Source organism: Leptinotarsa decemlineata, unplaced genomic scaffold, assembly GCF_025532065.1.
Source record: "Leptinotarsa decemlineata unplaced genomic scaffold, Ldec_3_MD MMD2_tig00026294_RagTag_RagTag, whole genome shotgun sequence".
NCBI lineage: Eukaryota > Metazoa > Arthropoda > Insecta > Coleoptera > Chrysomelidae > Leptinotarsa > Leptinotarsa decemlineata.
This window is the reverse complement of record NW_027412674.1, coordinates 162,089-181,329: the sequence shown is the minus strand read 5'-3', so window position 1 is coordinate 181,329 and position 19,241 is coordinate 162,089. Positions and strand designations below refer to the sequence as shown.

The following is a 19,241-nucleotide window of genomic DNA, read 5'->3' as shown; positions in this document are numbered from 1 at the left end:
TGATATTTCTGAGACCTTTGACCATGTGTGGCATGAAGTTTTGCTGGCCAAACTTCGATGCTATGGCTTGTCGGATAATTTCTGAGTATAGCTCTCTAGCTTCCTGAAGTTCTTTGCAAGTGGCCGTCGATAGATATACAGGCTGTAACATAAGTACGTTAAAATATTCAAGTGACGTATTCCTGAGTCTATATGAACTAAAAATGCTTCGTTTCGGAGGTACGGGGTTTTGAAAATACCTCTGGCAAAAAATAAGTTATTTGCACGAAATTCGGTACCCGGGGTTTTTTTGAGGTGGAAATCATAATTTCGTATTAATTTCCATGTAACATCTAGAGGGCGCTGCGTATGCTGTCATTATATATTTCAAATTGGCCTAACTTTTTTGACAGTAAATTTTTGATACTTTTCATGAAAAAACCTAATTCCCACACGAGATATTTACAATTTTCTATATCGCTGCATATTACTTCATAGCCGCTTGCAAATTAAGTTAATAAAATAGAGTAGGCTATGGAAGTTTGTTTATAAAAATAGAAGTTCGCTGTCACATTTTTAACCTTCCGGTAGTCGCGCCACTGTCTGTGAGACCGGGCCATCCCTTTTTATGACGTAAACACTAAGTTGCATATCGAATTTGGCTGAACGGCCTTGTACCACAGCTTACTAGTAAGTAAGCTGTGCTTGTACCTTCATCTATCATTACGATCGAAGTTCAGTCGACTTTTGGCAGTTGCTGTGTGACAGTGTGTCAAGTTATAGCGATTTCGGGTGTCACAGACCGGCGCGACCACTGCAGGTACAACTTTTTTAAAAGGTAATTTTCTAGATATTTTCGTTATTTGATTACTATTTTAGAAAAAAGTTAAATTTTAGTGATGTCGTACTATGAAAAGGAGCAAGCATATTTACAAAAACTTTTGAATGATGTAAGACTAGATGATAGTGATAGTGAAAGAACTGTTTTTGAAGATGAATCCGATGAAGAGGAACAGGACAATGAGGAACTTGTAATTCATGAAAGTGATTCTGAACAGGAAATTTCAGATACGGAAGAAGGTGTAGAGCAAAACCTTCTTCACTTTTTTATATAGGTATTTTGAAATATAATATAAATTAAAATAACGAATCCACATTCACTCAATTTATTTTAGGTAAGAATGGTACCACGCATTGGAAAAAGTATCCTCATCGGCTAAAAACTGTTAGAACAAGGCAGGATAATATAATACTCCGCTTACCAGGCCCAACACAGGCAACCAAGTGTTTAAAAACTGCTGAGAAGATATGGAATTATTTCTTCGATGACATGATAATTGGAATTATTGTTGAAAGTACGAATAAATACATATTGTCTATCCAAGCAAATTTTACAAGAGACAGAGATGCTAATCAAACGGATAAAATTGAAATCCGGGCTTTTATAGGACTCTTATATTTATCTGGTCTTGGTCACTCCAATCGCTCAAATGCCGAGGAGCTTTGGCTTAGAAATGTTTTTCCTTACAATGAGTTTGCAGAGGTTCCGATTTCTTGTACGTTGCATACGTTTTGATGAAACACGCTCATATCGAACAAAATATGATAAACTAGCTCCCATTCGTTGAATATTCAATCAATTTGTAAATAATTGTCAAAATGGTTATAATCATTCGGCCTATGTCACCATTGATGAGATGCTTCCAGCATTTAGAGGAAAATGTTCATTTCGCCAGTACATTCCTTCAAAGCCTAACAAATATGGACTGAAGATCTTAGCAGTTTGTGACGCAAAAGTCTTTTATACTTCAAACATGGAAGTCTACGTGGGATTCAAACCCAAAGGTCCATATAAACTTTCCAACAAAACCTATGACTTGGTTTTGAGAATGTGTAAACATCTTTCTGGTTTACGCATTAACCTGACGATGGACAACTGGTTTACGTCTATTCCTTTGGTGCAAAAGTTAGTCCGGGATTACAAAATAACTGTAATTGCAACAATGAGAAAAAATAAAACTGAACTGCCCATTGAATTTTCAAGACCTACTAAACGACCCATCCACACAAGTATGTTTGGCTTCACCGAGGATTTAACAATCGTTTCATATATACCGAAGAAAGGAAAAAATGTTTTATTAACATCCTGTATGCATCATCATGACGATATTGATCCTGATACTGGTGAGAAATGTAAACCGGTAATTGTCAGTACATATAATAAGACAAAAGGAGGTGTCGACGTAGTCGACAAGTTGTGCGCTTCATACGATTGCTCACGCAACAGTAAAAGATGGCCCATGGTGATATTCTACAACATGTTGAATGTTGCAGGAATAAATTGTCAAATTATATACAAAGCTAACAATCCTAATGAAAGTGGTTCACGACGACGACATTTTTTGAGAGGTCTAACAAACTCATTAATCCATCCTCAGTTGCAAAGGAGAGAAACTCTTACGAATGTTCCGAAGACATTGAAGCTAAGACTAATGGAAGTTACTAATACAGAAGATAGAGAACTTCCAGGAAGACTGCTACCCCCTGGTAGATGCCCCAATTGCCGTGAAGCACAATAATAGTGTCTATCTCCGAAATTTTCGTTTAGAAAACATTGAGTTGCCATTTTTCAGTTTTACACCCAGTTATAATTTTCTGTTTGTTTTTTATAGAATTATATTTGTTAGTATGTTTTTTTGTGTGTATTTTTTCAAACCTTCGTTATATTTCAATTAATGAAGTTTTAATAATTTTTTTTGACTGGAAATATTTATTTTTTACTATAATATCATGTCCTATCAGAAAAAAAATCACAAAAATTATTTCCTACTGTTGAACCCCATATGGTCTGTGAGACCGGGGCGACTAATCTTGAACAAAAAATTGGCGCGACTACCGGAAAGTTAACTATTAATTGACAAATTCACAGTTCGGAGTTTATAGAGTGATTTTTTGGTACCATGCCCGGCTTTACGAATGCTGAAATGGCTGATATAGTTTTTGCATACGGCTTGGCCGACGGAAATTCAAGCGAGGCCAGTCGCATTTATCAGGAAAGATATCCCCAACGCGTGACTCCTTGTGCAGCGACATTTGCGAATCTTTTCCGGCGACTTACCGAATATGGAAGCATTGCAACAAATTCTGCAGTAGAACGGCCACGGACTACAAGAACTGTAGAATTGGAATAGGCGGTTCTCGAAGAAATTAGTGAACATCCAGAGACAAGTACAAAAAAAATTAGTCAAACTGTAAATGTGAGTCACATGAAGGTTTACAGAATTTTAAAGGTACAGCAATTACATCCTTGTCATATTCAGAGTGTTCAGGCACTTACGCTACGTGATTTCCAACCACGTATCGAGTTTGCTCAATGGCTTCAAACAAAGAAAAGTCGAACAATATCCGCAAATTTTATTGAAAATCCTATTCACAGATGAGGCAAATTTTTCAAGAAATGGTATCATGAACTTCCATAACAACCACAGGTATTTAATTGGGCCCTATTTTCTCCCCTTACGTTTGAATGGAAATGCTTGTCTACATTTTTTGGAACACGAGCTTCCCCAACTTATGGAAGATGTTCCCATTGGTCTCTGACATCACTCTTCGTTTATGCACAATGAAGCTCCTGCACATTTTAGTGTGATAGCAAAACATTTTTCAGACGTAGTATATCCCCAACGATGGATAGGAAGAGGAGGCACTGAGCATTGGCCCCCGAGGTCGCCGGACCTCAATCCCGTCGATTTTTTCTTATGGAGACACCTAAAATCACTAGTTTATGCCAGTTCCATTGAAAACGAGGAAATGTTGAGGGATCGCATCATATTTTGCTGCGAAACGATAAGAAACACTCCGGGAATTTTTCAACGGGTCGGAATTCTTTGATGAGGAGAGCAGAAGCTTGTATTACTGCTGGGGGTCGTCACTTTGAACAGTTGTTGTAATAGTTGTTTTGTTCAATTTTTATATGTTCATTTTCCTAATAAATAACATAGTACTTCTCGGAATTGTTTTTTTACGAACTCGGAAATGTAGCACTCTCTAATAGAATAATTAAACCTGACAATTTTTTTAATCTGGATTGAATAAGCAGTTTGATAATGCTCAGTTTAGAAGAAGTCTGTACGGGTATACTGCAAAAACTTATGACAAAAACATACCATGTTTTGAAAAGTTTCAAAAATCTATATTTCGAAAACGAATCACTCTTCATTAAACATTTTATAGGAAAAAGTTTTTATTTTGACGAAATCCACTTGTTTATTTTGACGAAATCCACAACATACTTAGTTTTTGTAATGTTCTCAGCAACTCCACTTGGCGCCCTAGGAACTAAGTAATATGCATCGATATAGAAAATTGTAAATATCTCGAAAACGATCACCTTCAGCGTTGTTGAGGAAATATACCTTTTTTACTTGGAAACGGTGTGGGAATTAGGTTTTTCAATGAAAAATACCAAAAGTTTACTGTCAAAAAAGTTAGGGCAATTTGAAATATATAATGATAGCGTACGCAGCGCCCTCTAGATGTTACATGAAAATTAATATGAAATTATGATTTTTCACGTCAAAAAAACCCCGGGTACCGAATTTCGTGCAAATAACTTATTTTTAGCAAGAGTTATTATCAAAAAGCGAACAAAAAAATTCAATTTCAACACCCCGTATCTCTGAAACGAAGCATTTGCGGACACAAGTTCATATAGACTTTTTTTTTTTAATTTTCTCAGGAATACGTCACTTGAATATTTTAACGTACTTAATTTAGCCCCTGTATATCGAATACTTTTATCATCAACGCTGTTCCCCAGGGATCCATATTGTCTCCAACGACTTATTGGAAAAAACAAGAATCCAATATATTGCTTTGTTAATGACAGCACACTTGTCTCATCAATCTATTTGGATTACAGGACTTCGACTATGGATGCACATCTTCACCGGCAGCAGGAGGTTGTATATCCAATGATGATCTAGATGTGATCTCAAATTGGGGTGGAAGTAACCAGGTTCCATTCAATGCCACAAAAACCCAGGCATTGCTTTTCTCCAAAGAGATAAATGTCTCCGAACCGGATATACTATCAGAATTGATAATTCTGCTTTCTGCTTCGTAAGTTTGTTGGGGGTTAAAATAGACACCAATATGTCGTGGCATAATCATGTCGCTGGAATTGCAAAGGCTGCTTCTCAAAAGCTTGGAACACTGTCCAGAACCAAAAAACTGTACACACCTCGGCAACTTTTGATACTTTATAAAACTCAGGTCAGGCCTTCTTTGGAGCACTGTTCTCATGTATGGAGCTCCGCCCCTAAGTATACCCTGGAGCTGCTGGATTCTATCCAGAAAAAAGCCATCCGCCTGATTGGAAATGAATCATCAATATAGATTCAACATCACCCGAAAACAATTTCAATGTTAAAGTTTTGAAAAATACAAAATTATTCTCACTTACTTTGCTGATAGGAACCACGGCTTGAATATCGTCTTTTTGTATTTCGAACCGCGAGGTAGATTTTCTCCCTTCTGTTCGATGCATCTCCATATTGTCTGAATCATCTTGATGTGGTTCATATCTCGCTGACCAAACAATTCTGCAACCATCGTAGTTCTCGGTAGCGTCCTCCGTTATTTCGATGAGCCAGGTAAAGAGTTCCATGACTCTGTAACAATAATGAAAAATATTGATATAAAGTGAATACAGTAACCAAAGAAACCATGATATACTTCCGGTTCCGCGAGACCAAAATTTTGTTTTCAGAAAGGTAAGTATATGAAACAAATATTTGCAATTTCTCTTCAAACATAACTTATAAAATATTTACAAAATTCAAATTGAAAGAGGTATTATATAAAAAATTGTAACTTCTATGTATGATCTACACATCTTCGTGAAGAGTTTTTTGAAATTATATGATTTCATTCCTCCTTTGGAAGTCTCCCAAATTTTTGCACAAAGACGGATAAGTGAAAGACTCAAAGCATTTTTCAAAACACTAATCCCTCCCACAAAATACCCCTTTCAATTCAAACAAGATTCCTAAGGCCGGGATTGAGTCAAATAAGCGGATTGAGTCAAATAAGCGTATGAATGTCTTCAAGAACTGTCATCGAGACATGAGTTGACTTTTCTCATTCGTGACATGAAGTCGAAATGTTATGAATGAAATTAATTCTTTATCTTTTGACATTATCCAGATAGATGCTGATGAGGTAATGGGACAAGTGTCTCATTAAAAAACTTGACTGTCATCGGGTGATGACTGTCGAAGACGATTGTGGATACTAACAATCGAAACGTCATGAAGTAATTCGGCTTGGAATCTCTTATTTTTGTATTCTTTATTTCAATTTTCTGTTCACTTGTTCTATTTTTACTTGTATTTTATTTCACTACTATTTCAAGGTTTTCTTGCTTAATATAATTGTTATTTTCAGCAATTCAGGGATTTCAAATCATTTTATATAATATCAGACAATGGAAGTCTGAACTAATGGAATTCATCATGAAACATAGTCAATCATCTTCAAACAAATATATAGGGTGCTCGGTAAAACCTGTCAAGTTTCATTCATTTTCAAACAGACATAATTCAACCTTTTCAAGTGAACACCCTGTATTTTTTGATTCGTATGAAATGTTTCAATATTTCACTACATATTTATCACAAGTATACTACACAAAATACTGATATTTTACAAATTACACCAAGTTTTATTAATTGACTGACATCAAAAAATGAATCTAGGAATTTGTCAATAATGCCATATGTTGAAGTTTGTTTCGCGTGTAGATTGAATCATTTTTATTATGAATCATGTATTGGAAGATATGGTAGGTCTATGCTTTGGGGGAAAGTGACGGAAACTCCGTCCTTGCATGTAGAATTTACAAATAGAAGTTCCCCGAAAAAAGACAATCAGATGGAAAGGTATTTCAGACTATAAAAACAAGATTTGAAAGAACTGGTAATGTCAATCAAGAGAAGTTCGAACGTGTCTGCTCTGTAACAAATGAAGAGAATACATTTCAAATTGCTCTTCACCTCGAAAATCCCCATGTGAGTACCCGAGACCTAAGCAGGGAATTAGGATTTTCTCAAATAAGCGTATCTCGAATGACGAGCAAGCAAATTTCATCCTTACCACATGTAATCGATGCAATAGTTAAGAGGAAGAGATTTTGAAAAACGTGTCCAATTTTGCCGATGAGGCTTCTATTCGTATTTCATCAGTTCGGACTTCCATTGTCTAATATAATATAAATCGATTTGAAATCCCTGAAAAAAATAAAAGATTAACCAAAAATAATAATTTTATTGAAACAAAAAACTGAAATTACAAGGAAATAACATACAAGCTATAACCAGAAAATAAAATATTGAAATATTAATAAAAGCTGAAAATTAAAAAGTATTAACAAAAATAAAAATAAAATTAAAAGATTCCAAACCAAGTTACGTCACGACGTTTCGATTGTTAGTATCTACAATCGTCTTCGGGTGATAACTGACGATTGATAATTGACGATTGTGGATACTAACAATCGAAACGTCGTGACGTAACTTGGTTTGAAATCTTTAAATTTAATTTTTATTTTTCATTTTTGTTAATGATATTTTTTAATTCTCAGCTTTTATTAATATTTCAATTTTTTATTTTCTGGTTGTAGCTTGTATGTTATTTCCTTGTAATTTCAGTTTTTTGTTTCAATAAAACTGTTATTTTTGGTTAATCTTTAATTTTTTCGGGGATTTCAAATCGATTTATATTATATTAGACAATGGAAGTCCGAAGTGATGAAATAAATACACCACGAAACATTGTCAACCATCTTCAAACAAAGGCTTCTATTCAATATAAAATTTGAAAAAATTTTGAGTAAGTGAACGTAAACAAATAAATTTTTTGTGGTTGGAACAATTATAAAAACTGGGTATAATTTGTAAAATAACTGTTTTTCGTATAGGATACCTCTGAGAAGAAATGTAGTGAAATGTTGAAACATTTCATACAAATGAAAAAATACAGGGAGATTCATTTGAAAAAGTTGAATTATAACTGTTTGAAAATGAATGAAACTTGACCGGTTTTACCGAGCACCCTGTATATTGTTTCCGAAAGTTGAGATTCCCGAAATTATCATAGTAACGTTGACTAACTATTTCTAAAAAAATCCACTTAATTGCTGTAGACATGCGAGTGGTGGATTAAAAAATATTGTCTGCATAATAGGTTTTTCTGGAATAACTTGGCAAGGCCGCAATGGAAATTCGAAAATAAAATTTTTTTAGGGACCTAAAAAAATATGGAATCGAATGACGTATTCATATACGGGGTGCTCTATTTAAAAAATATAACTTTGGTAGGCCACGATCGACTGAATCACCCAGTATGCGAGAAAATAATTTTTAAAGATAGTATTTATCGATATAACTGCAAAAAATTGAGTAATTTGAAAAATGTTTTTCCCTGATCGCAATAGACCGAGGGAATCTTGTTGACTCACCCTGTATACAAGGTAAAATGTAAAACAATAATTTAATTTTTCTCTTGAAGATGATCACTTGGTGATTGAAACACGTGCCGAGGTGTTGAAATAAAACTCCAGTAATATTCATTACTACACCAAAGGTTCCAAACAGGGCATCACAAGGATGTATTGAAAAATTATCAGTCTTCTATAAAAGTAAATGAAATTCTATCCCTCATCTGTCTATCTATTCTATCTATCACTCCACAACTCAAGTTGTGGAATTGGCCGCGGTGGTAGTGCGCCCGACTCACGATTGAAAGACCGTGGGTTCGATTCCTGCCTCGACCAGATACTTTTCACGAGATAATTTATCTGGTTGAGACTTGGATGATTCTGCAACCGTGTTAGGAATCACACGTTAAAAGGTAAGACCTCGTTAGTCCTTAGCTCGCACAAGTTTCTCAACTTCTGAGAGTTGTCGTTCGTACGGAAAAACACATTTTATTAAACAGAATATATTCTCCTTTTGATTGGATGCATTTATTACAGTTAACTTGCAACACCTTAAGGTCTTGTGAAAACATTTTCTTCTATTTACTGCTAACCAGGCCTCAAAAACATTTGTCACCTTTAGGTTGAAAGAAAACCTACGATCTTTAGAACCTTTTTTCAGTTGGGGACAGAAATATAAGTCAAACGGAGCCAGATCTGGTGAATGAAAGGGGTTATCAAACGCTTTATCACTCTTCATCAGTAACGTTGAATGATACTCAAATCCAGTATTTGCTCTACTATTTTCCAGAAAATCAATCATGAACCTTTTGTCGTTTCAAAAAACTAAAAAAAAAATCTGTTCCAGCAAATTTTTCAACTCGAAATTTCTCAGAGAATGGGTCGTAGAAATGTACCCGTTTCGCCCACAGTACCAACACGGCTTGAGAAGTTTGCATCTTCTTCAAACACAGTACAGATCGAATGCAATGCTTCTGGTCAACATTCAAACATTTAGGTATCCAGTTTCCAGAAATTTTTTTCGTATCTAGGTCGATATGTGAACTATATAATGGACGCGTTCGAATAAAATGATCAGTGCTTCGGACATTCATTCTAGTCCATTTGGGACAATGGGGCAATATTATGGAGGATAAAAAATATGAACGTCTGGTACAGTCGAAAGCATAAAGCGTTACATTTTGGAAGTCTTTGCCTCGATGACGAATTTTAATAAGAACGGTTCTGATATCAATGTATAAAACTTCACAAGCCCTCGACAGCACAATAACTAAATCAAACTTCCAAACACAGTAATAATTATTTATTTTAACAAAAATAATATTTAATTAAAACATTGTTGTTGTGGAATTGGCCGCGGTGGTAGTGCGCCCGACACACGATCGGAAGGCCGTGGGTTCGATTCCCGCTTCTACCAGATATTTTTCTCGAGAGAATTTATCTGGTTGAAGCTGGGATGATTCTGCAACCGTGTTAGAAATCACACGTTAAAAGATAAGACCTCGTTAGTCCTTAGCTCGCACAAGTTTCTCAACTTCTGACAGTTGTCGTTCGTATGGGGGCGACAGCTGATTGACGGAAAAACAGATTTAAACAGATAACCTGCGGGGATTTTTTGCAAATCTTTCAACCACTTTATCATTAAAATTATTTAGGTTTTTATTTATTATAGCTCTGTGTACACTCATCATGGCCAGACTATTGAGGCGATCTTCTGCCATGGTGCTTCTTATCGATGTTTACAGTCTTCTGAGGCTGCTAAAGGATTACTCTACTGTATAGTACGTGCATCAAAATTTGCAATGCTTTTTTCGTTTCGGGAAAGGAGGAATTTGTTTCTTTTAGGACATCAACAACTGTAAGATTTGTTAGATTAAGCCTATCGTACCACAATTGCTGCCTAAGTTCGGTTTCATTTTTTATGTTCGGAAAAACATAAAACTGGGCAATAGATTCACAAGTTTGTTTCAGATTTTCAGTTGTCATTTTTTGCATCTGCGCCGGGGGTAACTTAGATAATGCGAATGATGACGTGTTTTCTTCAGCAAAACGTACTTCAAGGGAGGTGATAATTGAATCCAAGTATGGTATTAGTAAAGACCTTTTGTTGGACGATTGCTTCAATAACGTTGTTTCCCCGTAATACGCGGCATTGATGTAATGATGAATGGAGACCCACTCAGAAACTTCACAACTCAACACTGAAATGATGAGATCTTATATTACCGGCAAGCCGGTAGTCTTAATAATTGCTTTCCAATTCGCTAGTTTAGCTTGTTTCGTTGATCGCTTTCAATTAAAAAGTGACTCGCTCACAGCGGCTCACGTCTTTATATACTCAAACGTACATCATACTAGAATGTACGGTAACATTCTACCCGGTCTAAATATTGCTATCAAATTCCAGAGAGTTCATTGAACAAGCGACATCTAGCGTCGAGTAGCAATACTAGGTTTCACAAGGATTGTAGTCGATTTATTCAACTGTAGGCTGTAGGTGTTTTTATGAACACTTACACTTACAGATGGCATTGTCCACAAAATCAATTGAAATATTATGTTCGTAACAATAATTTCTACTTTAGGTATGCCGCATAAAAATCAAACAAAACTAACGTGAATGCTGGTGAACGGCTGTCATAGAAAGAAATGCAATGCACACAACACACACACACACACACCATACCTACCTCCTACCTATATATTTTCACACTGTTTAATGGCAAATCTCATATAGTCGTGATGATAATGGCGGCGATTTTAAAAACGGATGTCAAAATCTTAATGTTATTCTGAATATTTCAATACTTTCCACAATATACATTAAACCTTAGTCGCTTTGCGGCTAGCTACTGCCCCCGTTGGCGTCGCCCTTGATACAGGTGATGATACTCAACGAGTAGCGCTAGCATTTGGGGGAAGTAGTTCGAAATCAAATGAGAAATTGAATTCAAAATGTAGATTTTTTCACACTTGAATATTCCGAAGGGAAAAAACTTTCGATTGCAAAGAATAAAACAATCCTAACACGGGTATAGTCCACTAGAAAGAGTGTTCCATTCACGACAAAAATTATAAAGGAGAGAACGTTTCCCTGCCTTGCATCCAAATTCAATAACATCTAAGAAAATGATTGGCTTCTACTTCTCAATCTTTATATGAAAATTATTGAGAGAGAAAGAAAGAAATAAATCAAGTTCAAAATAAACGCATAACAGTAATGTGTAGATCATGTACAAAAAGAAGTTTCTTTCACATAGAAACTGAAAGAAAAACTACTCTCGAAAGTACTACTTTTAAGATGCAGAACATTTTGGAAAACTAGGTTATGAAATGTGGGAATGTGGTTATTATTAGATCTGTCACAACCTAAAGTTTCATCCAAGTTTACGTTCTCTTCAAACTTTAAAACAGGATATAAAGAGAAATTCCCTCTTGTTCAAAGTTGTGGGAACCAAACACTGACCCAGACATGAGAGAAGTAGCTTGATAAGTATTTATAGTTGTTGGGGAGATCGTTGAAAAAGGACTTCATTCTGCACAGCTTTGAAACACAATACCACACTGGCTATCCTTTGGGAGTAATATTGTATGAGAAAGGGTGAATGAGCCACATAAAACTTTGGATAAGGGTAGAAAGTTTGTAATTCTTACCGACAATGAAGTTCTATATGACGCACTGAAGAAAAAAAGGGAGTGGTGGCAATGATTACTAAAATGATACTGAACAATAAAAAGTTGCGGAGTTACGATCCCTTTTTCAAACGGTTACCTAAAATATAGAAAAATAACTCGCATTATATTTTTATTTAACGGTTTTCTTTAGCTTGTTGTGTTTGTTTGTTTGGATCAAATTAAGTAATGGACCCCCTTCCTGTTGACAGACTGATCTGATATTTGGTATACACATTTAGTTTTATGATATAACAATAATATAAATTCTGTATCATTGTAAATCCAAGATCAAACAACTCTTTGTTTTCCTTGTCAGTTAAAATATTTCTACTTCCTCTCTTAATTCGTACAAATTCAACAACATATTTCATTTGGAATTTTTTTTTTTCCATTTTTTGATATTTTCCAAAATAACACTTCTATTCGAAAAAAAAACGAAAAACAGCATTTTTTGTTTTCCCCGTATAACTCGAGAAGGGCGAGAGTCCCCGTAAATTATTTTCGACCATTGTATTATTCCCGATGACAGTTACATTTTTTTTCAGTTAATCGTCTTCGTATCTGTTACGGTTTAGAATATAGCAATGGTACCACATGATAAAAGAAACGCCCTGTATTATACTACCTTTTTTTATCCGATCGTGGCCACCACGCAATTTCATCGTAATGATGTCAATTTATTGAATTTCAATATTTTTATTATTGGGATGGTAGCCGGTTTGGTTGGCGTCAGCAGTTCGTGCTAATCATTCAATATATCGCTAGGCAGAACGGTGGTTCGAGCCCTACGGCCGGACGATCAATTTTAACTGTGTATCATCTTGTGTCAGGAATCGTACGATGAAAGGAGAGGTCTTGTTAATCCTTACCTCGCACAAGTTTTGACTTCTGAGGTTTGTGTTTCATTTGTGAATACCTAAATATTGATCTATCCCTTTTATAATGAGAATTTGTTATTTTGCATATTAGTCCATTTCTTGGACCTATATGAAAAATGAGAAATGAAAATTTCTCTATGTTTTTTACTTTTGAAACCTATACATTAAACTAAAAATAAATGATAATATTACCCCTTATATAACATCAATATAGGTAACAACATAGTTACTTAACTTAATTGAGTACCTGAATCATGTTTACCTAAACAATGTGGGTACGATAATTTGAAAACCAGTGAGTAAACTAAATCGATTTCATCATTTAGCAGGTAACACCCGCAATGCTTACGCTTATGAATTTCTAAGGATTCCAAATAATTGCAGTGCAAAATTTCCGTATCGTTTAGATTCGGGAACTTGTGTTGCATTCCAAGGAATGGTTTGAAAACGTCAAATCATTTTCACCTAGTCTGAAGGACCTTTCACAACCACAACTCCAGATTTCTCAATCTTGTCCACTTTATTTTTGGCATTGAAAAGGAAATTAAATAACTTGGCATGTGGTCTGAATACCACTTTCACATTGTTTTTTTTGTAAAATCCTGCAGTTATCTCTGTTTCTTTACCAAAATATGTTAGAGTTACAAATTTCTTGATATCTGAATGTTTAATCTGTATTTTCTGACTTACTTCTAGATTGTGACTGTATCGAAACCATTATTTTGTCCTGTCTGTATAATTATTTTAATTTCCCTATTTATATTGTAATCAGATAAAGGGAGCCAGAATGCTCTGTGCAAAATTATTGCAACAGTGTTGCACATACCATAATAATAGTTTCCACGCAGACACAATACAGAAGTTAGAAAACAGGTATTGGTATAATATAATTCAATTTTCTTCAAGCACACATAATTTAAAAGAAAGAATGCGATAAATACATCTCAAACTGCAGAAGAGCAAAGGACACAAATCAAAGTTAAACAAAATATTATCAAACATGTTTCATACTATTTTTTGAATTATATACGTTGTTTCACTTCTTATAAAACTTTATTCTTTATTTAATTCGCTACTAATCATTAGCATTAGAATTAGCATGGTAATTGAGTCAATTTCAAATAAGTCAAAACAAAATTTAGGCAGTTTTGACTATCAGGTCAATCAGCTGACTATAATTCATTGCTGAAAACAAAAAGGAAAAAAATATGGTCGAGAGTAGTGGTTCTTAACCTTATAGTCATGCGGGACCATTTGACAAAATTTCTGTCAGGCCATGGACCACCAAGTTGGTCAATTAGTTTGTAGTTAATATAAAGTAGGATAACTACAACTAAATACAGTACAGTACAGTAAATAAATGGAATGGTTGTTCTAATTCATCTTCAAATAAAATACGCATATTATTTGATGTCCTTTAATCATTAGGTAAAATCTGTAACTGTAACAAAAGTTGCATTAAAAATTTATGCTATTTTTGTGATTGCATACTCTTCACTAAATTCTGAATCCTTGGTTCAGTGTTACTTAAACTTAAACGCATATCAGCAGTGGCATCCTACCGATTTCGGTGCTTGTTTTTAATAATCAGAAGCACCGAAAACATAGATATGTCGAGGAAAATAAAGTTAGGTAAGGTAAGTTTTGGTAAAGAAATTGCCTTTTGGCTCCAAAATTTTTCAAGATTAATTCCTAATTCGAATGTATCTTTTACAATGAATGGATTTATCTTTGCGGTCGGGAAAATAGCAAATGAATCCAATTTTTATGTTTTTTAAATGTAATATGTTCTTTTGTATTTCTCCTTTAATTTCAGCACTCTGTCCACCAATAATTTGATTAAGCTTATCAAATACAAAAAAGTTATTACTTTCGACCTTGTTGATCCATAGCTCGATTTTAGCGATAAGCGCACTGATTTTATCTTCACAAGCAAAAATATTGCTCACGCCTTGCAACTTCAAATTTCCCGACCCTTGTAGTAGAAGGTTTAATTTATTCAGTTGCGCAAAAAATCGACCAAATGAGCAAAATGTACTTGAAATTTGGACTCGCAGAACTGATCAAAGAACTCTTTGTTTTCCTTGTCAGTTAAAATATTTCTATTTCCTCTCTTAATTCGTACAAATTCAACATGTTTCCCTTGGAAAGCCAACGCACTTCCGTGTGAAAAAGCAAAGTTTCATGTTCAGAGTTCATATCAAAACACAATTGTTTGAAGAGACGAGTATTGGGTGCATTGTTTTTAATGAAATTCACTACTTTTATAGCTATTTTCATCGTCAAAGCAAAGTATTTTGGAAGCGTCTTGGCAGCTGGTGCTTGACGATTAATAACGCAGTGCGTCGTAATTGCAAATGGATTTTTGGTTTTTATCAATGCTGTAAGACCAGAGCGAGAACCAAGTATAGCAGGAGAACCGTCCGTACAAAACCCCACAAGCCGTTCCCACATAAGTCCATGTTTCTCCATATATTGACTTATTGCATCCATAACATCTACACTTTGCGACATCGTTTCAAGTTCTTGAGAAAATAGTAACTCTTCTTTGAACATTTTAGCGGCGGGTGGCATTGTATCTTTTCGACTCATCTAACATATTTTTCAGGATGGTTCCGCGGACCGCTTGGGATGCTTCCAGGGATCACCAGTTGTCCGCGGACCACTGGTGGTCTCTGGAACCACCTGTCAAAAGAGATGGGAGTATGGCCTCTACTCGCCTTTCCTGAAAAAATCACTAGAACACTTGAAAATTTTTTTGTAGGCAGATCAATCGTTGTGTTTGGTCTCCTTACACTATGGGTATTTTTCTTATGGTCTCTTCTGCTGGGAAAATTTGACAAACTCTAATAGTGTTTTAGTATGGTAGGAGTTAATTTTGGAGAACATGTTGAAAATGCAGTGTAGAAATTAGGAAATCACTTTTTGAATCGGGGAATGTCGACTGTAATTAATATTTATATACCATATTGCTCATTACAGGTAAATATTGCTTCTTCCTTTGTGTTTTAGGCAAAGAAAGCTCCCAAAATCATCAGTACCAGAGTATATAACCATAAATTAAAAAAAAGGTTATATCAATACTTCTCAATATATTACGTTGTGTAGAGTTTCTATGAATGATACCTTTTTCAAATAAATAACAAATGTTTGGAGTACAAACAAAATAAGAAAAAGTCAGTATCGAGTAATTCAGTGTTCATTTTCACAAAGAGTTCATTAGGAAGTTCATTTATTTTCTTCTTCCTTTTGAAGTTTTCTAAATTTTTTCAATTGGAGATGACAAAATGATCGATGGATTGGTTTTATTGTAATAATGGATATGCTCATAGATGTCTGTACTAAAATTATGTCTTTTCCATTTTCAAACCTACAGATCATGATAACTTCTCAAAATTTCATAGAAGCTAGACCGAATAAGAAATATAAGGAAATGATATAAAGAAGATGATCTCTAACTTAGCAAACTGTCATCCTCAGTTTATGCCATCAATTTCCATGTAAACGATTCATTGAGTTCCAAAGGAGGACCATATTTCTCAAACCTCATACAAATAAGAATCTATTAGAAAAAACCTTTTTCCATCATGAACCAACCAGAAATATAGAAGAAAAACGGCTGTAAAAGTTGGAGAATTCGCTTCGGGTAATGACGAGCATTTCTTATTTCAAAGTGTACATTCGCATGAGTAATGGCATAAAGTTTTATATAAAGTTTGGAAAAGTTGGATGCAAAATACGATAAATTAGATGCTTGTCTGAAAATATTACGTTTTTCTTCTGAATACCTATATTGTGTTATTAGTTGAAGATGATGGTGAAAGATAAGGTTTTCTCCCTCTTTATAGTTCATAATATGTATCAATTTTTAGTTTTGATTTATTACGCTTGGGTAAAAGAGAATGAGAAAAATTATTATCAGCATATTTAACATTTCATTATCACAGTTTATTGTATGATTCTCAGTATATAGTGAAAATCAATATACAGTAAATATCAATATACAAAATACAATAAACTTTATTATTGAGTTTCAATACAGATTTTCATCAAGTATCGGCCAGTTCTATTCAATTATTTAACATCTATACCAGTACAAGAAATTAATTACAATTTTAGTAACCGACTGTACCTACAGTACAATACAGTAGCCAATGTTTTTTGTTTCGTGCAGTTTCAGTAACGTTCACTTGCTTGAAAAGTGGTACAGGATTCTGATTTATTGAAGTTGATTCCAAATTATAACATAGAAGATGAGCACATGTCTCTCAGTTTTTAGGTGACGAGAGGTGAGTGGAATATATTATGAATAGTGGCTATAATTTCTTGATAATAATTATATTTTGTATGACATATGTTTTATCATACATTTAATTCTCATAGCTGATTATTCCATCATCATTGAATTGTTTCATATAGTCGATATATTGTTGCAAACTTATCTGTACTTGGTTGAGTACAATGGGCGAAGGCAATGTATAACAGTAGGTATTTTGTTATTTTCCAGAACAATTTTCTGACAATGGAATTCGTAGAAATTTCTCCGTCTTTATTCTATGCAAAGAGATTCGGGACACTAACCACCTACTGTAGATGTAATTGAAGATGTGAGGTCTACCCAATCGGAAATTGATTCAGTCATAATTTCGCCAGAAGTGGATAACCAAACTGATGAAGAGGAATTTTACGATGATAACTTGATTACAACTGATATGCCAACTGATGTTCCAGGAGAATTGGAAGTAGAATATGAAGATGAGTGGGATGATGAAGATAACATTCACCTGTCCGATTTATCGCAGGAATCTGCAAATAAATATAACTTTGCGAAGAGGCAGAAGACTGCAATACCTAAGTGGATCCGAGTATCCGTGAATATGAATATTGAAGGCACTAATAGAATCGAAATCCGATTGGATAGAGAACGAGATGAACTGTCGGGACTGAATGCCGTGCACATTTTCGAGAAACTATTCGACGAAGAAGTTCTACATCATATCGTAGATCAAACTAATTTTTACGCAAGATACAAAAACGACCATAAATTCAATGTCACTAAGGATGAAATGAAGATTTTCATTGGATTCCTCCTCTTCACTGGCTATCACAGACTACCTCGTGAACGTCTTTATTGGAATGAAGATGTAGGTACTCCATTCGTTTCAAATACGATCAGTCGAAATAGATTCACCGAAATCAAGAAGTATATTCATTTGGCTGACAACTCGAAGCTTGATAAGAATGACAAAATGTACAAAGTTCGGCCATTGATGGATCTTGTCAATACAAAATTCCAACAGTGGGGTATTTTTCATGAAAGATTGTCCATCGATGAAGTATGCTAAAATGCTTTGGGCGTCGCTCAGCGAACCAGTTCATAAAAGGAAAACATATTCGCTTTGGTTATAAAGATTCGGTGATGTGCAGTTCAAGTGAGTATTGCTATGCATCCAATACTACTGTGGTGCTAAGGCTTCAGTAATTCAAGATCAATCAACGACGAAGGAAAAATTCCTACCACTGGGATCGTAAGTTGTATTAGACCTGCTGAAAATTCTAGATATTCCAACCAAAGACATAAAAAGGAAAGCTTGAGGATATTATGATTATCAGAATGATGAGGAAAAACGTTTTCTGTTTGTTAGATGGAATAATAACAGTGCAGTAACCATAGCAACAAATAATGATTCATTGGAACTAATGACACAAGTTAGACGATGGTCAGCAAAACAGCAAACAAATTATATCTGTTTCACAACCTAAGCCAATCAAAACTTCATCAATGGGTGGCGTTGATCTACTGGATCAAGGAGTCAGCAATTATCGAATAAGCATTCACGGCAAAAAATGGTGGTGGATTTTATTTACTCATAAGATAAATATCGTTGTAGTGAATGCATGAAGACCCTACACAATAACCCACCAAGAGGATAAAATGGACTTGTTGCTTTTTCAACGTAATTTATTTCGTCATTACTTCAGATCATATAGCAAGGCCATTCAAAGAAGGCCAACTTCGAATAGACCATTAGGTACAATACCAAGAAGTATCTTAAAAGATACTATTGGACATCACCCTTAAAAAATTCAAGACCTCTTAGATGTCGTCAATGCCACATGACATGACATGAGAGTTGGGTGGAGGTGTGAAAAATGCAAGGTTACTCGGTTTCAGAATATTCCACTTCAAGAATCGGATGAACTGACAACAT

The 19,241-nt window shown here is 34.8% G+C and overlaps 1 protein-coding gene across 2 annotated transcripts in view; it reads right to left on the bottom strand.

Moving 5' to 3' along the window:
- The window catches only part of dtn (transmembrane protein 132C dtn), a 237,620-nt gene that overhangs the window by 156,581 nt on the left and 61,798 nt on the right, over nt 1–19,241 (bottom strand). For both annotated transcript variants that reach the window (XM_074180116.1, XM_074180115.1), the window contains exon 5: nt 5,444–5,651. In XM_074180116.1, coding sequence (XP_074036217.1) covers nt 5,444–5,651 — 208 coding nt within the window. The remainder of the gene's footprint in view (nt 1–5,443; nt 5,652–19,241) is intronic.